This window comes from Rhinopithecus bieti, unplaced genomic scaffold, assembly GCF_001698545.2.
Source record: "Rhinopithecus bieti isolate Rb0 unplaced genomic scaffold, ASM169854v2 scaffold_7438, whole genome shotgun sequence".
Classification (NCBI taxonomy): Eukaryota; Metazoa; Chordata; class Mammalia; order Primates; family Cercopithecidae; genus Rhinopithecus; species Rhinopithecus bieti.
In genome coordinates this window covers 2,468,868-2,494,386 of record NW_016805589.1, presented here as the reverse complement: position 1 = coordinate 2,494,386, position 25,519 = coordinate 2,468,868, and the positions used below count along the sequence as shown (strand labels likewise).

At 40.7% G+C, this 25,519-nt stretch overlaps 1 protein-coding gene across 1 annotated transcript in view; it reads right to left on the bottom strand.

Annotated features, from left to right (window-relative positions):
* The window catches only part of ARHGAP26 (Rho GTPase activating protein 26), a 461,308-nt gene that overhangs the window by 151,362 nt on the left and 284,427 nt on the right, over positions 1–25,519 (bottom strand). Inside the window, 3 exon segments of the mRNA XM_017872973.1 lie at positions 16,115–16,220; positions 17,808–17,866; positions 19,703–19,790. Coding sequence (XP_017728462.1) covers positions 16,115–16,220; positions 17,808–17,866; positions 19,703–19,790 — 253 coding nt within the window.

The window sequence follows — 25,519 nt, the reverse complement described above, 5'->3', positions numbered from 1 at the left end:
ATGGTGAAACCCCGTCTCTACTAAAATTACAAAAAACTAGCCGGGCGAGGTGGTGGGCGCCTGTAGTCCCAGCTACTCGGGAGGCTGAGGCAGGAGAATGGCGTAAACCCGGGAGGCGGAGCTTGCAGTGAGCTGAGATCTGGCCACTGCACTCCAGCCTGGGCGACAGAGCGAGACTCCGTCTCAAAAAATAAAATAAAATAAATAAATAAATAAATAGCACACACGATTATTTCATAAAAATTCAAAAATAAAGAAGCCAGGAAAAGAAAACCCAAGTTAAGATACTGATGGCTACCCTTCTAGACTGTTTTCCTTGACTGCAGTGTGTGTATATACTTTTTAAATACAAAAATAATCCCTTTCATTTTGTAGATGAAGAAACTGAAGGCCTGGTACATTAGCCTAAGATCATACATAAAATGAGTTAAAACCAGGATTAGAACCTCTTGCCTGCTGGGCCAGTGCTCTCCCCTACCATCCCTTAATGGAAATAAATAATTAGCCTCATAGATAAGTCAGTGCCTTTTCCATAGTAATTACTTAATATATTAATACATGATGAAATGAATGATACCAGCTGGGTTGACCCATTCCTTTACCTCACTCTGGCTCTCTCTGAGCCAGCTTAATCAGAGATGCTCCCAACTTTATCAATATCGCTAGAGAGTATAGTTTTCAACAAGCTGTCAAATCCCGAAGAACACAAGGATACAAGGACAGCCTCCTTAATAGTAACTGGCATGTAACTTACAATTTTTGCTACTGAAGGTGCTTCACTTTGGAACTTATTGTTAAACTTTTTTTAAAAAATGAGGCACTATTCTGGGTCCTTTATGGATTAGTTTATTAGGAATTCAGTTGGATTCTCCTCATCCCCTAAGGAGGAGCTAAATTAGAAGGAGCAAAAAGCATCAAGATATTTGTATAAGGTTTGCCTTAAGTTTCAGCTAAGATCAGATTTAACCATGACTAAAACAATTTCTTCTTTAAATTTTATTTTTTTAATGGACAAATTATAATTGTATATATTCATGGGGTACATAGCGATGTTCTGATACACATAATGTATGGTGATCAGACCAGGGTAATCAGCATATCCATCACCTCAAACATTCATTGTTAATGTTCAATATCCTCCTACTGGCTATTTGAAACTATTTATAGTCATCCTAGAGTAGTATAAAACACTAGACTATATTTCTCCTATCTAGCTGTAATTTTATATCCTTTAACAAATCCTTCCCTATCCTCCCTTCCCCCTACTCTTACCAGTCTCTAGTAACTTCTTTTTTCACTTTTTACTTCTATGTATTCTCTTCTACTTTTTACTTCTATGAGATCAACCTTTTTTAGTTTCTACATGAGTGAGAGCATGCAATATTTAACTTTGTTTCTTCACTTAGTATAATGTTCTTCAGTTCCATCCATGTTGCTGCAAATGACAGGATTTCACTTTTTTATGGCTGAATAGTATCCCATTGTATATATATACGTACCACATATTATCCATTCATCTGCTGCTGGACACATAGGTTGATACCATATTTTGGTTATCATGAATAGTGGTGCAATAAACATTAGTATGCAGTCTCTTCAATATAACGATTTCCTTTCCTTTGGATAAGTTTCCAGTAGTGGGACTGCTGGATCATGTTGTTGTTATATTTTTAGTTTTTAAAGAAACCTCTATACTGTTTTCCACAGTGGCTGTACTATGGAAAACACTCTCACCAATAGTGTATAAGACCTCCCTTTTCTCCGCATTCTCTCCAGCATTTTTTTTTTTTTTTTTTTTGCCTTTCTGATAATAGTCATCCTAGAGTGAGATGATACTTTGCTGTGGTTTTAATTTTCATTTTCCTGATGATTAGTGACATTGAACATGTTTTCATATATTTGCTGGCCATCTGTCTTCTTTTGAGAAATGCCTATTTAGATCACTTGCCCATTTTGTATTGGGATTTTTTTTTTTTTCCTGTTGAGGTGTTTGAGTTCCTTGTATATTATAGATCAGATGAGTAGTTTGGAAACATTTTCTCTCATTCTGTAGGTGTTCTTTTCATTCTCTTAATTGTTTCCTTTGTTGTGTAAAAGACTTTTAACAATGGGACTCTGACATCACATTTGTTTGTTTGTTTGTTTGTTGAGATGGAGTCTTGTTCTGTCACCCAGGCTGGAGTGCAGTGGACTGATCTCAGTGCACTGCAATCTCCACCTCCCTGGTTCAAGCAATTCCCCTGCCTCAGTCTCCTGAGTGGCTGGGGTTACAGGTATGCCACCATGCCTGGCTAATTTTTTTGTATTTTCAGTAGTGATAGGGTTTCACCATGTTGGCCAGACTGGTCTCAAACCCCTGACCTCAGGCAATCCACCCGCCTCGGCCTCTCAAAGTGCTGGGATTAAAGGCACGAGCCACTGCACCTGGCCCACATTTATTTTTGCTTCTATTGACTGTGCTTTTAAGGTGTTATTCATAAAATCTTTTCCCAGAAAAATGTCCTAAAGCATTTCCCCTATATTTTCTTCTAGTAGTTTCATTGTTTTGGGTCCTACATTGAGGACTTTGATCCATTTTGAGTTGATTTTTGTACAGAGTGAGAGGTGGTGGTCTAGCTTCATTCTTCTGCATGTGGATTATCCAGTTTTCCCAGTACCATTTATTGAAGAGATTATCCTTTCCCCAGTAAGTATTCTTGGCTCCTTTGTCAAAAATAAACTGGCTGGAGATATGTAGATTAATTTATGGGTTCTCTATTCTGTTCCATTAGTCTATGGGCCTGCTTTTATGCCAGTACCATGCTACTTTGGTTACTACAGCTTTGTGGTATATTTTGAGGTCGGGTAGTGTGATACCTCTAGCTTTGTTCTTTCTCAGGACTGCTTTTGCTATTCACGGTCTTCTGCGGTCCCATAGAAGTTTTAGGACTTTTTATTTCTATTTCTGTGAAGAATGTCTTCTTTTTTTTTTCCCTGAGACAGAGTCTGGCTCTGTTGCCCAGGCTGGAGTGCAGTAGCACAATCTTGGCTCACTGCAACCTCCGCCTCCCCAGTTTAAGCGATTCTCCTGCCTCTCAGCCTCCCAAGAGTAGCTGGGACTACAGGTGCACACCACCATGCTCGGCTAATTTTTGTATTTTTGGTAGAAATGGGATTTTACCATGTTATCCAGGCTGGTCTCAAACTCCTGACCTCAGGTAATCCATCCATCTTGGCCTCCCAAAGTGCTGGGATTATAGGCATGAGCCACTTCGCCTGGCTTGTCCTTGGTATTTTTATAGGGATTGCAATGAATCTGTAGATTGCTTAGGTAGTACTGTCATTTTAATAATGTTAATTATTCTGATCCATGAGCATGGGGTGTCTTTCCATTTGTTTGTATTCTCTTCCATTTCTGTCATCAGTGTTTTGTAGTTTCTCTTGTAGAAGTTTTCAATCTCCTTGGTTAAATTTATGCCTAGGTATGTGCCTATTTATGTCAAGAGTCACTATACATTAATAACACAACAAAGAAGGGATAATCTACATGTTTGCCAGTGTTCTTCACTTCATTAACAATCTGGCTAGGGCTGGGGAGAATGACCTTGTAGGACAGACAACATTTGGAAGGGAAGCTCATAACTAGGTAGCAGGCAAAGCAGTTTCAGTGGCAGCTCTATTATGAAGGGAAATGTAGTTCTTAAAGTAGCAAAATGGCAAGATCATCTTTTAATACAGAGAACAAGAAAACCTGACCAACCAGCTAGCTTGAGCAGCATATTTGACATGGGACCCCCCCATTTGCCTGGTGACTTAAAAGAAAGAGGTTTAAATGCACTGGATTCTGAGGACTGGTGAACCAAGAAGCTATCACTGGCACTCCACCAAACACCACTGGAGACAATTCTGGGCCCAGGGAACATCTGAAGACATGCAGTGAAGGGAGGCCAGGCCTTTGGGAAGACCTAGTTCCTGCAAAAACAGAATCAGGCTTCTGGGGAACCAAACTGTGTAACCAAGTATTAGGAAAATATCTGAATGCTGTTTGCTGTTTTGTATTTATTATGATGATAGTCTTATCTTCCACATAATGATGGATAATAGGGCTATTGAGGCACTTACAAGATCCATCACAGAGTTAAAATTTGTACCAAGACCTGAAACTTCTAATATAAAACAGGAATTCTCTAAGGCAAAAAAATGAATTTCAGCAAGCACAACTCCTATAAACAGCTGACATTTTTACTTGTTTGGTATCTTTTGAATGATGGCATCCAATTTTTCCTTGGCAAATTTCCAATTGAATGTCTTTCTCCCATTACATGTGGTCCTACCAAGAAAGACAGGTGAGTCCCCAACTAGCGCCTTACCACAGACGTGGGGACCTTACTCAGGAGAGACCATTACAACTCTCTTTACTAGAAATGTTAACCTGCAGTAGATTCACAAGAGGACAAAGATAGTTGGAACTGAGACATCGTAAAGGTAGTGCCTGAAAAGGGCTACCCATGAGTTACCCGGATATTTTCCATTCATTCATTTATTCAACGAATATTTATTGAGTACCTCTTACTATGTGCAAGGCACTGATCCAGTTGCTAAGGATACAGTAATGTAGAGCAGACAGCAGTTGCCAACCTTGCGGAGCTTACATTTCAGGGAGAAGAAAACAACAATGAGTAAACAAATCAAATATATAGTATATTAGATACTGACACATGTTATGGAAAAAAATTAAGCAATTCTAGTAGGTAGGGAATGAAAGGGCCGGAGATTGCAATCTTAAAATAATCGAGGAAGACTTCACTGGGGAGGAGAGAGGACGGCAGGAGAGGAGATGTGGTCTGAGGCCTGAAGGACAGAGTGCTGGGGCACAGCAAACAGGACTGAGAAGGAGAAGTCAAGGAGGCAGGGGGAAAATCAGGAGAGTATGGTGTCCTGGAAGCCAAGTGAAGAAAGCTTATCAAGGAGGAGAGAGTGGGAATCTGTGTTAAATCCTTCAGAACAATTAAGAAAGGGAAGACTGAAATTGATTCAGCAACATGAAGTCATCAGCAATACTGTTATGAGGCATTTCAGTGGACTAGTGTGCATAAAAGCCTGAGGTTCAAGAAAGAATGAGTGGGAAGAGAGGATTTGGGAACAGCAAGCACAGACAACTATTTGAGTTCTTCTAGGAAGAAAACAGAAAAATGGAATAGTACCTAGAAGGGGATATGGGATTGAGAAAGATTATTTGTAGTTGTTGCTTTTCCTTTTTTACGTTTCAAAGGACTGCAGAAATTACAACATGCTTATGTGCTGATGGGAAAGATTTAGTAGAGACAGAAAAGTTAATGACATAGAAGATAGAGGGAGAAACTACTGAAGCACCCAAGTCCTTACAGATCCAACAGGGAATCAATCAGCTCTAGTGTCCCAGGAAGGGAATGCCTTTAGGTAGGAGCATTGGGTTCCCCTGTCACACAGGAGAGATGGTGGAAACATGGGTACAGGTGTGGATATTGTGGTGGCGGCTTGTAGAAGTTCTCTTCTGATTGTATCTATTTTCTCTGTGGAATGAAAAGCAACATCTGAGATGATCATCTAGAAGAGAAGAAGAAATGGCCTAGGGAAACGTAGCAGGATGCCAGGTACCACAAGGGCCCTTGAGGTTGCTTTGCAATGTCTGATGGTTCAGTTCTACTTTTCATTCCATGATTGACCCAGGAGCCTTTCAATAAACTTTATTCCTTTTATTTTTGATTTTATTTTTTGAGACAGGGTCTTTCTCTCTCACCCAGACTAAAGTGTAGTGGCACAGTCTTGGCTCACTGCAACCTCTGCCTCCCTGGGCTCAAGCAATCCTCATACCTCAGCCTCCCAAGTAGCTGGAACTACAGGTAAGTGCCACCACACCCGGGTAATTTTTGTATTTTTAGTAGAGATGGGGTTTCACCATGTTGACCAGGCTGGTCTCGAACTCCTGGCCTCAAGTGATCTGCCTGCCTTGGCCTCCCTAAGTGCTGGAATTACAGGCGTGCGCCACTGCTCTTGGGCCCTGTTTTTATTTTTTAAATTAGTCACAGTTGACATATGCTGCTTACAGCCAAAGAACTAATATACAAACTGTTTTTTGAGGCCTAGAGTGCCCCCATTTTCTCATGGAATATCTGACTTTAATAAAATAGTGACCCTATTCTACCCAATTCTAGGCACCTCCAAGTACATAGCAAGACCTGCTTGCAATATACCAACAAGACCCAACATTTTGGGTTCCTCTATTGCCTACTAAAGAGAATCAAGAATAGTGACTTATAATACCAAATTGGAAACACAAAATAAATCAGGATGCTAAACTGCTGGAAGAAAAACATTCCTGTGCATGTGTGGAAGCAGAAAAGACTGATACCAAAATTCAAACCCCCTGAACTTTTCTTCAAGCCCTTTCTTTGAGTGAAACTGCAAAAGTGAAAAAATATCTACCAAGAGAATGAAGAGCTGAATATAGGCATGACCTTCTTTAGAGTATAGATTAATACTTCAATACAGATTTCAGTAACTCGGGGAAGGAAATCCATGTGAAGACTGCTCCCAGGGGGAAACTGGAAGGTCAAGAGGGCCGTTTTCACAGTGGATGGTCATGTTTAATCTGGGAATGGCATCTGAGAGGGCAAACTGAGTAAACCAGAAGGAAAGTCAGACTCTCCTACAAAGAGAAACATCTCAAAGATCACAAAGATGAGTGGAAATTTCCAGACCATGCAGACAAAGATGAGTCTTCATGATACAACGTGCCATCCCCCTCCAGGAAATTAACAGTTATTAAACTCTAGCAAAGACAGCTGCTTCGGAGATGAAATCAGCCTTGCGACACTAAGAAGCAGAAGTGGGAGGGGAGAGGGCAGGGGAGGGGGAGGGGGAGGTAACCTCCATGGAAATCAGCCCCACACAGCTTGTTCCTTCAAACAGGTGCACCACTCCACAGAGCATTTGAATCATGAAGAGCCTTGATATTCACAGGGAAGTGTGAGACTTGCAATAAGGTAGGACCTGAAACCAGATATGAACAGCTCTTTCTCCCAGCTGGCCCTGTGCTGGCCCTTTGCTAGGAAAGGAGAGATGCTCAGCCCGTTGGGCCAAATGCACACAAACTGCCAAGAAACCACAAGCAAGGCAAAAACAAACACATGCACACACAGAAATCTCCCAAGTGGACAAGAGCTGTGTGTGCTATGTTTTCAGGATCCAGCCCTAAGGGTTTTGCTTGCCAATAACAAAACTATGAAGAAAGCCCCATCTAGTCAGCAAGGACGACTTATTTTGGTTTTAACAATTGCCCCAATTTCCCATACCGTGAAGCCAGCTCTATCATGTTCTTTATCCCGCTCCCTGATTTCTCCAACACATTGTAGAAATTAACATTTATGGAAGGGATACTACATGCCAGGCACTCTTCTAAGAACTTTGTGTAGATTGATCTGCACAACTCTAAAAAGGTGGGCACTATTATTGCATTACTTTAGATTTTCCAGAAGGAAGAGACTTGAAGTACAGTCACGCATTGCTCAACAATGGTGATATGCTGAGAAATATGTTGTTAGGCAATTTCATTGCTATGTGAACATCACAGAGTGCATTTGCACAAACCCAGATAGATGGTCAAGCCTGCTGCACACCTAGGCTCTACGGTATAGCCTATTGCTCCTCAGCTACAAACCTGCACAGCATGTTTGTACTGAATACTGTAGGCAACTATGACACAATGCGAAGTATCTGTGCATCTAAACATAGTTAAACATAGAAAGGGTAGAGTAAAAACATGATATAATCCTAAGGGACCACTGCTATATATGTGGTTCATTGTTGATAGACACGTTGTTATGTGGTGCATGAGTACATAAAGGCTTACCTGACACTACTTTACCAGGGGATTCTTGGAGGAACGAGGCGGAGAAGAGAAGCTAGACCCCACCTGGTTCAAGCACTAACACAATTGCTCAATCTCTTGAGACCATCTTCAAAGAGGCTGCTTAACAATTGCTTCTGGGATACTCAGCTCCCTTCTCCCACTGACCAAAGGTTTTCCCCTCAGAGTGTTTTAACTTCCCCTTGTCCCAGCGTATCTGTGTGTGAATGTCATTTTGTGTCACGCCTCCCTAGGGTGGGAGGTAAGAAACGTGGGCATGAGGCTCCAGGCTACCAGGCTGCCCTTGCAGGAAGGGTGGCGAAATCCACACAGAAGTGGTCATCTCAGTGGTGGCTGCAATACAAACAGGAGAAGCCAAGAAAACCTGATGTGCTAAGTTAAAACTTTCTGATACGATTATTATCATCTTTTTCAGATGAGGAAACTCAGGCATAGAGAAATAATTCAAATGCAAGGTTACATAAGAGATGAGATCAAAATCAGGCAGTTTGGCTACAAAATGTTCTCTCTTAACCACTGTGCTCTTGTGTCCTACAGATTAACTTCATATCCGTAGAAGTCTGCCAGCTGCCACATTTGAGCCACAATTGCTCTAAAGAGCTGGTGAGAAACCAGTCAATGTAAGAACATAAGTATCGCAGATAACACTCACAACGCAATTCAAAGAGGATGCAGCAAGAGAGGACTCCAGTACCCAAAACAGTGTGAGCGGATCAATTTATCCACCACCACTCAGCCAAAAAGAGAGGCATTTCATGAAGAATACGCTCCCAAGGCCAATGTATAAGAAATCTAAGCTCTGCTAAGGATTAGCAAGGAAGAAACTGAGTCATGTTCATGTTTTCTGACACTCTCCCTTTTATAATACTCCCAAAATGAAAGGCGGCACCAAGTAAGAAAGAAAAACAGAGTGTCTTCCTCCCACTCCTCCCTTAATTTGGGAGGGGATTCCGTGGACTCAGAAAAGGAAGAGATGAATCAGAAAACAGGAAATTTATTGAGAAAATAAATGCAAACATAAGTGGAACAACTCAAAACAAACAAGAGACCCAAATCAAAGGAGCTCTAAGACTGCTGAACATTAACAGCTTGAAGTCAAGCATTTCCCCTTTCAGAATGGGCGTTACGTGTGATGGGAAAGATTTAGTTCCTTGAATTCAGAAATTTTGTTGGATTTTTTAAGGCAAAAAATTTAAACTGAACTGATATCTTTCTTTCTCCTATCTCTAAAGGCTATGAAGCCACAGAACAGAGAAATTCTTGGGTTGAAAGTAAGCAAAGGTCTGGCGGGGAGGCTAAATAATGCTGTCTGATTTCTTCCTCTGCATTTCCATTAATTTAAAGTGCTAAGTTGCCTGTTTGCTTTAAAATATGTCGTTGAGCTCTGTGCAATGTCCCTTTAAATAGATTTTCCTTTGACTCTGCCAAAAATAGCTGGAGAAGGTCCTTTGAGAATCCCATTCTTAGCCTTAAAAAAAAATGCACTCTTCTTCCTGCTCCATACCCATAAATAGGCTGGGAAGCGGTATCACTCACTTCTTTCATGGACCTCCCATCTATCAGAAATAATAAATCTTTCAGGAGAGAAAAAAAAAAAAAAAAAAAAGAGCCAGTCAAGGAAGTAACTCCCTTAGCCCATTTCTGCTTGCTGATTTATGTGATTCACCAAATATCGAGCTCCTCTTTTGGCATAAGCCAATAGGTAAGCAAGGATTGAAAACCCAAATGCCTACAACACGGCCAGGCAGGTAGGAGACCTGAAAGAAGTAGGCTGGGAGCAAGAGACCACAGGGACTGTTAGGAACTAAGGCAAACTGGAGAACGCACACCCTGGGGGATAGGGTGTGGCTTCTACACAGCCCCAGTCAACTGTTAGCAGGAGCTACGAATCAGCGGGGAGATATGAATTTTTCAAGTAAAATCGCCCCCTTTAAAGATGTTGGAAACCTGTTCAAAGTTTCAAAACAGTACTGTGTAGGACACCACCACCACCAAACACATGTGTTGGCTGCTCTGGCCATGGGCTTCATTTGCAACTCCTAGGTAAGAAACAAAGACAAGGGAGACAGACTGCCCATCCCCTGGGAGCTTAAGACGTCACAGGAGGGAGAGATATACACCTGGGCAAACTGTCCCACCAGGTGGAATGTGATACATGCTAAAAGAGAGGAACAAGCAAAGGCTGTGGAAGCTCAGGAAAGCAAGAGGGCACTTGTGGCAGGAAGGATTCTTGTTGGCAGTGATATTTGAGCTGAAGTTAGAAGAATGAGGTAGCCTTTGGCAGGCAGAGGCTGGGGAGGGGCCACTCCAGACAGGAGAAAATGAATTGCAAAAGGTAAAAAGATGGAGCAGGGAGGTGGGTATTTGAGAAGCGGTCAAGAGACTCTTCATGTGTTTGCCCAACAAATATTCATGAGTGTCTACTGTGTGCCATGCAGTAGGGACAGGATGGTGATCATGAGAAACAGACACAAGATGAAACTGCAAATTCCAGAAATGTCTCGTCCAGACAGGGCTTTGGAGGCCATTTCCAGGGTTTTATCTTAAGAGCAATGGGGAAGCTGCCTTTGAAGTTTTTTTTAAGCAGGGGAATCACATGCTGAGATTTGCAGTTTTCAAAGTTCCCTGGAAGCACAACATGCACTCTGCGGACTGGAGGGGAGCCAGAGCTCCACCAGCCAGAGCAACAGGGAGGAGGCCTTCGCAAGCAGACTGGGAAAGACACAATGGCAGCTTGGACTACAGGAGTACTGATGGAGACACAGAAAAGCAGACAGATTCAAGGGACAGAAAAGGGTTGGAATCACTAGAACTCTGCGTTCCTAGTGGGAGTCAGTGAGGAAAAAGCCTGATGGGACTGGAGAATGGGGTCATTGTGGCTGCGTGGGGGTATCAGGCCATACCACCAGTGGCCCAGTGGCCAAGCAATCCTGCACTGGCAGCACTGCGGTATTCAGTGGTTATTAGAGAGAACAAAGGTTCCAGAGCCAAGGTGTATGGCTGAGGAAAGGCAGCCAGAGAAACTCACAGGAGCTTTCCATCTTAGAAAGCCATCATCTCAAAATACTGCGTTCTTTAAATGTGTTTTATAAAATTCTATGGCTATTTTATTTGGACCAGTCTTGATGGCAAAGGAATAACTAGCTCTTCTCATGTTCAACAGCTCATCGGTAAGTTAAATCTTATCTTCTAGACTTGGGATGGAGAAAGAAGAAATATTAGAGTATCTAGTATGTGTTTATGTTAAGTCTTAATGTTCACTTCCTTTTATTTTGAATCCTTCTTAAGAACTTCAAGGAATGCTATTGAACCACTAGGGCTCATCCTCCTTGGTGCCAATGCCTGGCAAGACTTTTTTTTTTTTTTTATAACCACAAGCATTTGTACATGAACCCAATTCACTGTTTCTAGATCATTAAAGAAATATGAATACATCCTTTTTGATTTGCAGGGATGCCTGGAAGTACTCAGACTCAAGTCACAGGAACGAAAAAAAAACCCAAGCTACAATGTGCTCAATCCTTGGTAACTTCTGCCAACAGTCTACATATTTTGATAAGGTCTCACTTGTATGCCAAGCATTTTCCCCACAATATTCCTTTATAATCCCAGTGATCTACAGAATTTTGTCCATTTTGGAAAGTCACAACATACAACAGATGATCAAAATAAACATTAGAAAATTGGGTAATGAAAAGAACAAATAGGGAATCAGCAAGAGGCAACGGAGTAAAGTCAATTTTGCCCTCTTTACTACCCTCTCTTACCTCCCACCCCCTAAAATCTTGTAATTTAGTGCCTATGTGCCCACATTGCAGATGTACTCATCTCTCCTCCCAAAATTGGTCTCTTTGTCCCATATATCTTGATTGTGTTAGCACACCATGCAAGAGACTTAATACTCTGTTGAATGTGATTTACCAAGACTACGTGCCACAGACACCGTGGGCTGTCTTTATTCTGTCAAAACTCTGCCTTTATTCTGATATCCAATGCTCCCACAAGTGGCTCAGATAAATCCTGTTGGACGGAAGATAATCATGGTGGTCCCCAGTGACTGCTCTGGACCAATGAGATGTGACATAAAGTGTGTTGGAGGATGTCTGGGAAAAGTATCACCCTAGTTCTTAAAAAGAGACTCAGAGAAGAAATAATGCCTTTTCTGCTTCTGGACAAGCCACTAACATGCAAGGACACAGTGCAGTACACTGGGACTCTGCAAGGAGCTAGCCAACACAAGATGCTGACTGAGCAGGAACATGGAAATAGCTTGAGTCCTTCATGAGCTGAGAAACTAACCAACTCTCAGGACAGATTCTGTGTCATGACACAACAGATCTCCTTATTGTTTAAGCCATTTTGAATTGGATTTTCTGTTTCTTGCAGCCCAAAGCATCCTAAATGATACCACATCTCTCTGGGGAAGCAAAACAGTCTTTTGCCTCTCCAACACCCCTGCAACAAAAGAACAGTTGCTCCAAAAAAGGAAAGAGACTAAGGTTTATTTCTCAATAAGTATTTTGGGAAAACCAGCTGTGAAAAGGTAGTTTTAATATCTATTCCTGATGTATTAAGGGTTCTTTGAAATCCTTCCTCACTGCATACACCGTAATAAATCCACATGAGCCACTACGAATGGTATGTGTGGGGATATACAACATACTTGGAGTCATAATATGTAAACATTAGGAAATCACCATGAAATTAGCCTTTATTACTCTTATTTCCTCCTACGATTATAAAAGTGGGATACTTTTCTTGTGTCCTGCTCCACCTGATAAAAATAACAGAATTACACAATTGGAGGAGAAAGAAAACTGAGGTTCAAAGAGGTAGAAAAATTGGCACAAGGATCCACAGCTAGCTGGGAATGATTTTTTTCTTAAGTAAAATTTTATGCCTTTTCTATGATTTTAAAACAAAACATTTGTTGAAAACTCAATGCAAAGTCAAACTGCAAAGACTTGAAAAGTCAAAACTGGATTTTTAAAAGCTAATTTAATCATGACAATAAATCTCCCTTTTGAATTCACTGCTACATCTAATATTCACCTACATCCCAATCCATATTCCTCTCAATATCATTTCTCTCTCCTAGAAAATCCTTGCATATGGTCCATTCTCTGGGCCAATGGTTCTTAGATCACTGTTCACATAATAATTACCTGGGAAATAAATCAGAAATGCAGATTCCCAGGCAGAGAGCCTGACTGAGTAGACCCACAGAGCCCAGAAATGTCAATGTAAACAAGCACCCCGGGTGATTCTAACCATCCTTTGAGGCACATGACTCCAGACTGTATACTAGATTCCAAGATCCAAGCAGAAAACATCTAATTATCATAGTAGATTTAAGCTGAAACTACAAAAATATGCGCATGGTTGCCTATAATTTTTATGTTCCCTCTGAGGTCTGAAAGAAATCCAACATCTCTATGATTTGGATGCGCCCTGGTAATCATTTGCTTTAGAGGTTTGGAGTTTTTATCCTTCCCCGACCCAAGACTTTTTTTCCCCTCTGAATGAATTTTTAGCTGGGATTTAATAAAAAATGCCTTAATTCTCCCTCTGTGGCTAAGGGAAATCAATTTTGGAAAATGTTTCAAAAGAGTACTTTAAAAAATATACAATACAAAATGTCTTGCCTTTGAACTAGAATTCTGAGATGCACAAGGCAAACAGTAGGTAATGAGAGAAGTAAACACCAGTTTTCCAGCAGAATCAGCCCTGAAACCAAAACTTAGGAAGGAAGCTGACCATTAAGTAACTAGCCCAAAGGAACAATAGCTCAGGCGTAGCCTAGGGTAAGTCTAAACCTGAGAAAACTGGAATTAGACAAACTTCTTGTCCCAAGTGAACTTTCCCTTACTGCTTGATTTTAAAACAAGGACAGTGCTGTAAATGAGAATATAAAGTTTAAGTGGAATCTTAGAACTCCTCTGGATGCCAAATAATTCTTTCAGACCTAAATAAATACTCTTTACTGGATTCAACACTGCTCATTCATATCCTTCTCCACAGGGACATTTTAAATATAGAGGCTCGGGAGACCAAGAACACAGCACGCTAAGAATTTAAGTCTGCTGTAGTCTAATACTAGCTCTAACCAACTCACATTACAGCATGAGAGCTTGTCTATAGGTAGATTTCTTGATAATTAAATGAACAAGAAATGCCATAAAACCACAGAAAATCATTCTCAAGTTTCAAAGATAAGACATAATGCTCAAGAAATGCTATGAAGTAAACAACTCCAGCAAGAAAATTGCTTTAAATTGGTTAGAAGGCCAAAAAAAACAAAAAAGTGTCAAGGTCACAACCGTGATTTGCAAATTCCAGTTTACAACTCTTAGGTTAGTAACAAGGATGGACTGAATATAATGGGATTGAAGGGGGAAAGGGGAAAAAGGAGGAGAAAGTGAGTCATCCAACCAGGAGATGAACAAGTTCAACTGTTCAAGATCTACCTTAAGGGTTTGGTTTTGTTTTTTAAATCTTTTTTTCTTCTTCTTTAAAGAATCCTAACAATCCTAAAGGAAATTTAAAAGTAGGAGAAATGCAACACTGGCTCTGCTGGGTCACCCTTCACTTTTGGTCCCTCTCAGTTCAGTTAAGCTCCTTCCAACTGCACAGCTTGAAAAGGCCCATGGCTTTCAGATGTTTCCTAACCCTTCTCCAGCCGCTTTCCGCAGGCCTGAAGGCCTCTTTAAGACCCAATGGCCATGAAGCAGTCATGAGCATCCCCACACATACTAGGATGGAGGGTGTACCTGGAACCTCCTGTGTCTTGGTGTTTGTCCTTCAAGTGTGCAAAGTTTTGCAACTAAGATCTAAACCAGCTTCTCTGCTTAACAAACGCCTGACTCTAGGTTGTGTGGAACCGGTACTAAACTGTCATCTCAGAGCATCTGGAGTTACTTTTTAAAGCCCAGTTCCCATTATTTTAAACATGCTTCATCAGGATTCTTTGACACCTTTAGGGCATTATCCTGTAAACTTGCATGTTATCTGCTATGCTTCCTAAGTACTCCTGAACAAGCAGCTCTGATATGGGAAGCCAAGAAAAAAAAAATTGATCAGTAATGGAGCAACTGTGGCTTTGCCAAATTGCTTCCCAACAACACACAAAATACGTTTGCTTCTTGATGGAAATGAGGAGATGGTGGAAATCTTCATGATATGTATCACTCTTTTTCCCAAAGGCAGTATCAAGTGCTTGACAGAAAGATGAAAACTAACCATTACAATCTCCCTCAGAAGAATATCAACTTATCCCCAAGAAATACCCTAATGGCATAGCAAAGTGTGGACTATAAAGGCCAAATTTATAACACATCAGTTCAGTAGAATGTAGGGTTTAATAATTTAGGTTCACTGTTATGCTCTCATTCTTTTCTTTTGCTCCAGCCTGCAATCAAGAACATACCATCAAAGTCAATGGAAGGTTAGAACACACACACAAGTAGTGATGAATGCAGCATGGGAAGTCAGAAATGCCACTTGTAAACAGGTCAAGGAACAGTAAATACACAAATATTCAAAACCATTCCAAGACTGTAAATACTCCTAGCAGAAAATCAGGTCCCGACTGAATGCTTTGATTATCTCAGAGGACAAGCGAGTATTTGCTGAAAACAATTCCTTTACTCTTTATACTTCTTCAAAGGCTTTAATGCATGTAACTTCAAAAATCAATGATCCTTGCAGAAAAAGGGGAGTCTATTATCCACATTAGACAGAATGGGGAAACTAAGGAATAGAAAGTTCACTGGTTTGTTCAGGGCTGGTTAAGCAGCAGGTTAATAACAGAGTCAGCTCTAGAATCCAGGCCTCCTTACTGAATACCCAAATTCTGTAAACCCATAACATATTTTTGTTTGTTCTTGATGAGCAACTTATAATCCCACAAAATTCTGTGTGGCGACCTGGTATCATGGACACCACACTCCAGTTTGCCCTTGATCATCACAGGCAAAATCCCCCTGAAAACTCGGCTTCATGGCCTGGATGAAATGAGCACTTCCCCAGCATCCTCGGGGAAGACCATCTGGCATTTGCTGCTGTTCTCCACTGCAATTAACATTTCACACATTTCTTTCCTAAGCCTCCAGCATACCTGATACAATAGTGGGAGAGAGAAACAAAAGCAGAACTGAGATCAGCTTCACTGCTAAGATAAGAACTTTTAGGGGTAAGAAAAGGGCTAGTAATTGGTCTTAAACCTACTTTGCCAAGTGGTTCATGAGCAGCTGTAACATCTGCCGATTTTTTTCTGGGAGCCGATGAACAAGGCTGTGGATTTCAGAGACCCGAGACTCCTGGTTCTCCAGTTCTGCAAAGGAATGAGGGAGATAATATTTTATCAGTGTCACAGCTAAACAACTTTAAGAATGAAAAATCAAGGGAAACCAAAGGATGGGCACTAACAGACCAAGGACTTCTCAAAGATTTACAATCTTGTCTTGTGTGCATACTGCATGGCCAGCATGACTAGATCTGGAAGTCCTTTTAATGGTGCTTTCTGGAACAGGGTTGCCCAAAAAAACCGTCATCAAAAAATCCAAACCAAGGCGATGATGTGATGAAACGGAGCCAGTCAACTGCACACCCAGAGCTGCTCCTGAGAACAAACTCAGGAGTAGTTGGCTCCCTAAAGGGAAGACTTCATTTCAAGGAAGTAAGGAACTTTATGCACTTGTAAAGTGATAAACAAATCTTACATGAATAACATTGCAAGGGTTTCAAATATCAAAATAACATCTTGAGACAGCATCAAAGAAATCAAAGGAAAATGTCCAGGATCCTCAAGTCACGTATAACAACCAGCCTGCTAGAAAGAAAGTAATGGCAGATAAAATATTCAAGTCTTTCTGCCAACTTGTAACCTAAATCATGGCTTGTCACATTCTCTTGGTTGAACATGGGTAAGTGGCTTTGTTACTCTGGCAAACAGATTGATGTTACTCATCACACCTATTTATAGAACTGATGTGAGGTTTAAGTAGAGAATGGTCGCTATGGGTTTGTAATTTCTCTAGAAAGAAATGACATAAACACCATCTTTGCTCCTAGCTTTCTCCTTCCTGTTTTAAGGGGACAACTATGAGTAGATAAGGACTACTATCATTAGGTACTACTAAATTAGGCCAGTAGTAGCTACCAAAGTAAATATATTTTAAAGGCTGAAAGGAACCCGGGAGAGGCACAAGTTATCGACATAATAATACTGTGAAGATTCATGCTGGATTTAAATCTGATACAGAATCTTTCTGCCCCTTTACAAGAGGCCTGACCCATGTAGCCAGAGATTCCAGTATACTTAGAGTAGCTTGCACCTAATCCCTATGTATTTTAATACCAGTAATATGACACCAGGGACCTGGATGATATAGTTGAAGAATGATCAGAAGCTGTAAATGGAAGACATAATGGAAAAGAGGACTGTGAAGTTATATAAACGGTGTCATATTCAGGGAAACATTTCCAATGCTCAATTTAGGTAATGTGCAATGTCTGATTCATTCTGCAAAATGCTACTCAAAGGCTGGAAAAAACCTAAGAAGTTAGAACTCCAATAATCAAAACTAGAAAGGCAAACATTGTTTTTCTCTATTCCCCCTCCAACATCCTCCTCCCCTAAAAAAAAAAAAAAAAAAAAAAAGACTTCTGGAAGTTTCTCTCGTCTGCCCTGTAATTTCAATTGTGGGTTAGAAAGGCCCTTAGCAAACCCTATTTGGATTTCATTTTTATTCCTGCTGTTTAGAATTTCATGAGTATGTTATGCTGCGCCAGTTTTAACAATTTTGCAGAATATGCAGAATATGAAGGGTTAGGTAATGTTTATTTTGGGATACTGACTCTTCTTTGAAATAGAAAAATCTATTCCTTTCCCCTTAAAACTGAGACAAAAAAGACTTACTTGCTGCTTTGATGAAACTTCTTTGAAACTGGTACATCATGAGTGGTCCTGGAAGCATTCTGGAGTGAAAGGAGACAGGCCAATCAGCTCAATAATAAGAATAATCATATTGTCTCTAAATAGCAGCCTAGAGACTGACAAACTGTATTACATTTCTCAAAGACAAAGATCACAGGGAAACAATAACAATGCAATTTCCCTATTGCAAGGGTTCAGAGATTTCATCCAAAATTTTTATTCTGTCTTTTTTAGAGGAATAGATACAACTATGTTTCATTGTCAACACTAAAATAGTGCTAATCCAAGAGTCTAACACAAAATAAGAGATTTCCTTTTCAGTCAGTGACTCACCTATCAGCAATAGCATTTTAAGATGTGTCTGAGAAACACACAACTAACTACATATTTGCAATTCTTGATCTTCCCAGCAGCTTGTTGTTAGAATCAATTCATCTAGAAACACTATAAAAGACTTTTGTAGGTGTTTTGGTGGTGAATTCACTATGGAGTATTGGTCCAGAATTCTAAAGGGCTAGAACCCCTAACATTATGTATGATACAAACAAATTTTACCTGCTAGGGTATACGTACGTTTAACCATAAACTTGAGTTTTTTTCTGATAGTTCAAATAGGAAACTTCTCAATAGGACTATACATTATTCTTGGCTCAGATTTTATTCTCATTGGGTCCCTTAATTCAACTCCTAGTTTTAGTTAACACATTATGTCTTACTCTTGACTCTAATTACCCAATAGTCAATAAAATCTACATCAGCAATTCCTTTTCTGTGGCCTCCTTCCTTTGCTTTCCAGCCAACTGCATCTTCAAAAAATCCACACAAAGACTTATGCTATTTCTGATGACCATTCTCCTCTCCTTTTCGTGTCGCCGGCCAGGCGCCAGTGCGCTCAAGCCTGTAATCCCAGCACTTTGGAGCCGAGACGGCGGATCACGAGGGGGCAGAGAGCGAGACCAAATCCGGGCTAAGAACGGGCAAACCCCGGTCTCTAATAAAAAAAAAAAAATAAAAAACTAGCCGGGCATGGTGGCGGGCGCTGTAGTCCCAGCCCTACTCGGGAGCGGAGGCAGGGAGAATGGCCGTGAAAACCCGGAGGACGGAGCTTGCAGTGAGCTGACGATCTCTGCCACTGCACTCCAGCCTGGGCGCAGAGCGAGACTCCGTCTCAATAAAAAAAAAAAAAAAAAAAAAAAAAAAGACTAGGTCCCACCTTTTCTCGTAAGAAGAACTACAGTATTCCTGTCTTTCAAGTCCAGCATAAATACTTTGGTTTATTCATGAAACTAAGATGCAGGCAGCTGGTCAATAACCCAACTCTTAATAATGAAAGGAGGTGTAGAGACGGTTCAGTAATATCGTATATAAATGATACAAGGAAAATAGTATCTCCAGGGAGATAATATTGTCCAATCTAAGGGAAGGAGTCAGAAAGGAGTTCCATTACGTTCTCATTTTTAAGAACTATGTCAGCAATGTACTCTGTGTAAAGTATGAAACTATCAAAATACATGGGGTATGTAATCATGGATTCTTAACAGAATATGATTTATGATTCCTTGTGTTCTTAACAGATTATTCAGGGACTTCGGGGAAGACCCCATTGTAGGTTCTGTTCAAGGCTAATTATCACAATACTTCTCATATAGAACAAAGTTTCCTAAATCACTCATGGTGTCATTGCACAAAGGCAACCCATCAACTATGGATGATTTACAATTGGTTTGACCAGCTGAGCTAAACGCACCCACACAGAAGCTGTTTCCACATCTCAAACACCCACCCGACAGCTCTCCGGAGTCTGAAAATAAAACTGCTTTCTTCCTGATTGCATGATAACTAGCTGGCGCTCTGCCTTGCAGATGGAAAGTCCCTACCTTAGGTAGGTCTTCAGAGCACTGGTGATGGTCTTTATCTCCCATTCAGCACAGATATCTGTTTCTGTCTCAGAAGCAGTCTTGGGGTCTAAAATGAAGACAAGACAATACATAAAGCACAGCATAAAATGGAACTAATAAATAAGCACACATAAAGGCATCCAATCTTGCTAGTAACTAGAGAAATGCAAAGTAAAACAAACACAACGAGTATTTTTTTACCTATTAAATTAGGAAAATGTCTAAAAATCCCAGTATCTATTGCTGGCAAGAATGTAGTGAAACTGATCCTCTCCTATCCTGCTGGCAGCAGGAGAGAAAAATGCAACAGTTTTGAGAAGCAATTTGGTAATATGTATCAAAGTCTTAAAAATGTTTACACCCTTTGAACCAGTAATCCCATTTCTCACAGTCTATCCTCAGAAAATAAGATAACGCAGGAGAAAAGTTACAGACCCCAGATATGCTCAGCATACACTCTTCTTTGTAAAAGCAGAATAAAAAAAAAAAAAGAAAAAGAAAAAAAGGAGACAACCTAAATGTCCAATGATAGAAGAATGATTAAGTGAATTATAGTATGTCTACCTGATGGAATATTACCTCGCTGATTTATATGACAACAATGACTGTAAAGCAACATGGAAAATGCCTGCATTATATAATGTCAAATAAAAAAAAAAACAAGATATGTTTGTGAGAAACTTTCTCTATGAACTTTTTATATGAACAAAGCTGAAAGGAAATACTCTAAATTAGTGGTTGGGTTAAAGTGGTGGACTGTGGTATCATTTTATTCCATTACTTTTGTATTTTTTAAAAAATTGCTTTAAGTTCAAATGTGCAATGAGAACCACCATAACTATCAGCTCTGACAATTTCTTTTGTCTCTTCTTGCATGGACTTTTAAACAAATCAGTATATTTTAAACAAGCATGTACGATAAAAGATCAGAAGAGGTAATTCTTGTAATCTTCCTGAGTAGCACACAAGGAGATGAGAAGAAGAGGCAGAGGTTAGGGAGTGTAATTGCTTCACAGATCCCCATCCCGTCTCTGGTGAGGCAGGCCAGGTCACACACGTACCGGTGGGAGGGTCACAGAGTCTTTTTCAGTGCACAGGAGGGAGAATCCAGCTCCCTCATACTGGCTAAAGACTAGTGCTTTGCCCGCCAGCTCCCAGTCCTTTTTTTTTCTGCATAGCACCTCATTTTGAGTAGGAGAGCAACCCTTTTCTTACTTTTTCCAGGGGTGGAAAATGAGATTCAGGACAGACTGGCCAAAAGTAGATCATCTCTCTGGACTTAATGACTAGATGAGGGATGGCCCAAGACCTAAGCCTGCCCAATCAGAGTAACTCTCCAGGAGTCGGGAACAGATATTTTCTGTTTGCTGGGCTTGCACTGGGAGGTTATGTAACTGCCAGGTGCCACCACACAGAGCCTGAAAGTCCGACAAATCCAGAGACGAGATAAGCAGAAATGGTGGATCCTGAACCCTTGTATTTGCCTCTCCTTCTTATCACGTGAGCCAGTAAATTCCTTTTTCCCCTTAAGCCAGGTGAGGTCAGGTTTTCTGTCTTTTTACGATGCAAAGAGATCTAAATGATGCACCAGGTAAAGGGAGGCAGCCACTAGACTGCATCTTTCTGAACAGTCTCCAAGAATAATTCTGTGATATCAATGAAGAAAGCTGTTCCTCCTGCAGGGCCAACAGCCTTTCAGCTGGAAAAAAAATAAGTCGCAGGTGGGCACAAGACATTTTCTATTTACTGGGAAAGAAACCACTTTCATCCAAATAGAAAGAGGCCAAATACTCATGAATGGCCTCAGGATTTAGCCTATCATCACCAGGTAGGGGCACAAGTCCAACTGGTGTTTACTGCTCTCCGTGTGTTCCCCCGACACACACTGGGTTATGAGAGAAGAAAGGGCCCCCAGCTCATGAAACATGTGGCTCTCAAAGGCACAATACCTGTATGATGTTTGCATGTGACCCTGAGCAATAAAATGAAGTCTTTCTTGTCACATGAAACAAACAAGGAGGAACCTAAAGAGCATAATTTTATTTCTGGGGCCACAGAACAGTAAATTCCAGAGTCCTATCAGAGCAAATTTCTGAAAAGTTCACAAAATGTGATTTTCCCAGTATCCAAAATGTCTGCCACTTTAATTCGTGTCTTTGTCATCTTGCACTCCCTGAATGGCTTTTTCCTGAAGAAGAGCATGTATCAAAAACCTCTGCTTTGCATGACCTCTTTCCCTCCCCATCCTAAGACACATGGAGAGCTGCCATCCTGCATGGTTCCTGGATGTGAAGCAAATGTTACTGTACATTTTTCTAAGGAAGAAACCAACTTCTACCCAAGAAGAGTGAACATGAAACTGAACAAGCAGCAGTTGGCAAGTCTGGGAGTTGTGAACTGTTCCATGAACCACATTTAGCAAACTAATGATTAGCTTCCACTTATTCGGGCTCTGTAACCATAGGAATATTGCGTAACATTAGAGAGGAGAGTCAAATTACAGCCCGGCTAAAGGGCTTTTTATAGCACTGATGAGGCAAGGCTCATAACTCGAGCACATCCATTTTAATTCATTTAAAATCCAAACTAAGTTGAATACAGCCTCCCAAGCTACACCATTTTCAGAAAGTGCTACTGATTTCCACACCTCCCTCCTGATGCTCCTGTCACATACAGAAGTTTCCTGATGGCATCTGAATATGCTGCAGAGACATCATTTACACTCTTCTTTAGAACTCAGTACCTTTCTCTCCACCATGTCCCTTGACCACTGCTGCTCAGTAAAACAGATCTAAACTAGAGGAGCAATCCAGTGTACTAAAGGCATCATGTGGGGAAAGCAGAATGAATATTATTTCCTCCTGAATCTACTATCACATGAATTCAGAAAACTAGAAGACACAGACTGGAAGCAGCGGTTATAAGGGGAGAACATCTTAGAAATGTCACACTTGGATCAGTCCCAAGAGTCATCTAGTCTATCACTGTGCTGTAGACAAAATGAAGGATATTTTGGAGGAAATCATTAGGAAAGTTACCTATGTACACTTAAATTTCCTAATACTACATTATACTGTATGCAAATTAGTGTTTTTCTCTCTTTAAGTGAGAAAGTAATATATGCACATGTTAAGAATTCAAAGAAAAAAAGACATATACATGAAAAGGTAGAGGCAACTGCTAATGCCAGTTTTTTATGTGCATATCCTATCTCTAACAGTCCCTTCTGTTTTGAGATCCAAAAGCTCTTACTGGCTCAAGCCCCAGTCTTATGAGGGCCTGCCTGAAGCATCCCAACAGGCAAAGGTTATGGTGGCTGGAGCAGAGGAGGAGGTGAGTTTCCATCTGTGTGTCTCTTCTTTGGGGACTCAGGATCGTGATTAGTAGCCGTATTGATAGCTCCCAGAATGATCAATGCTCTATCCAAGTAGTCTATCATCTTCTGGTCCTGTCATCCTTTGTCTGCTCCCCTTTACTGGTAGACAAAATTGGATGTTTGCTCTTCTCATGGTTCCCCTACTCCAGCAGTCTACAGTCTTCAAAGTCTGAGCTGTTTCCACTCAATCCTATGTAAGCCTTTAGGTCTTAGAAATCATCATAAAGCATTTTGATTTCTTCAGAAAGAAGTCGTTGATTGCTTTTATTTATGCCACTCTGTGGAAAGGTACGGGAAATAAGGGGCATAGAAAAAAGAAATGCAGACATTCAAGGTCCCAGAGTAAGGAAGGATAGTTCACCACTGGGTCTGAGGTAAGTGGGGGAAGAATGCTACTATAATTCTGTGCTTTACAGCACTGCTCTATAATACCTTCGTTGTGTTCTCTGTTTTACTAAGTTTGCTTTACATGTGGTTTTTTTAAAAAAGAAGAAGAACAAAAAAGGTTACAGGATGAGAAAAACAGTGATGCTGAATTTGCAGTCCTTTACCATCACGGTAAAAACACACACACACAAGGAACACAAATTTTTAATAGCACAGAAAATTAGGCTCTCAGCCAACATTCTCCTGCCACCAGGATATCCACTAGGCAAAGCTCAGATGAAGGCCTGAGGAAAACCCAGCTAGGGAAACAATGTGATAGGTGGTGGCCCTCTGCCCACCAAAAACTTAGCCCAAGCCAGCCGGGGGTGTGGGGAAAAGGCCATGCTGCAACCCCCGAACCCCACTCCAGCACACACACTATTGGGGGCTACTTTCTGGGGCACCCAGAGCTGTCATGAGATTACAATCCAGGCAACGAAATCAGACTGCAGAGCAGAAGTGGAGGGGAGTCCTTTTGTATCAAGGCAAGTGAATTCAGGAGAGCCCTAGAAGAAACATGACAGCCATGAGGGAAGAACCACAGCATGCTTCAGATTACCCAGGAGTAAACCCGGCTTCTCCCAGGACCATGACCAAATAGCAAAACCAGGAAAAATCAATGCAGGCTTAGAGGTCCACTCAATGAAAGCTTTAAGAATACCAGAAAGTTGGCTCAAATCATGTACAATAGCCCTCCAATTATCATGTAAGATAATGATTCTAACAGCATTCAGGAAAACAGCAGAACAAGGAGAATCTCCACAGTGAGTTTAAAAGCAAAGGTTTGATTAAACAGAAGATATAAACTCCTATAAAATATTTGTTGGCAAAAAATACAGACATCAAAGCACTCTGAAAAATAATTCAGACAGCACCTGCTCCGTCATATAAATAAAATTCAAAAAATATGGATGCTAGAAACTAAGACAACAAAATAAAACAAGAAACAGACCAAAATAATAAAGATTATAGCTGAAAAGTAGAAATAAAAGGAGTTAAATAAGATAATAAAGACACTGGAAAATCCAATTACAGAAAGTTAAAATATGCATTGTAAACAGCAAAATAATAATCACAGTTGACCCAATAATTTTAAATGAGTAACACTGAGATGGGGACAAGTTTGAGAATTTTGCTAGAATGCAAAGAATCAGGGGAAAATTAAACATTAAAAGGTGAAAATGTCAGTGTGTTTAAAATATTGAGAATTATAGAAAAACAAACAGTAAAGGGATTTGTTTGCCTTTAGAAAAGTATGTATACAAACTCCTTCAATGGCCCCCAATATGTATAAAAGAATGATTACATGGTGATATATAAAAGTAGTGGAAAGGGGAAAATGACTCATTATATGGATACCAGTCAACTGGACAAGTATTAGAGGAGAAAGGAGAGTTTCCATTTTGCATGACAGATTTTAAGGGAAATTAAGGTTTTTGTCATTCTAGATTGGGTAAGCGTTTTTGTTTGTTTGTTTGTTTGTTTGTTTTTGAGACAGACAGAGTCTCATTCTGTTACCCAGGCTGGAGAGCCACGGCACGACTCAGCTCACTGAAACCTCTGCCTCCCAGGTTCAAGCGATTCTCCTGCCTCAGCCTCCTGAGTAGCTGGGACAACAGATGTGCACCACCATGCCCGGCTAATTTTTGTATTTTTAGTAGAGATGGGGTTTCACCATGTTGGCCAGGCTGGTCTCAAACTCCTGACCTTATGATGCACCCTCCTCGGCCTCCCAAAGTGCTGGGATTACAGGTGTGAGCCACCACGCCTGGCCTGAGGAAGGTCTTTTACGGCATAATTTGTTTAGAAAAAAGGTAACAGACCGGATATCATAAAAATTTAAAATAGGCCAGGCTTGGTGTCTCGCACCTGCAATCCCAGCACTTTGGGAGGCCAAGGTGGGCAGATCCCTTGAGCTCAAGAGTTTGAGACCAGCCTGGGCAACATGATGAAACCCCATCTCTACTAAAAATACAAAAATTAGCTGGGCATGG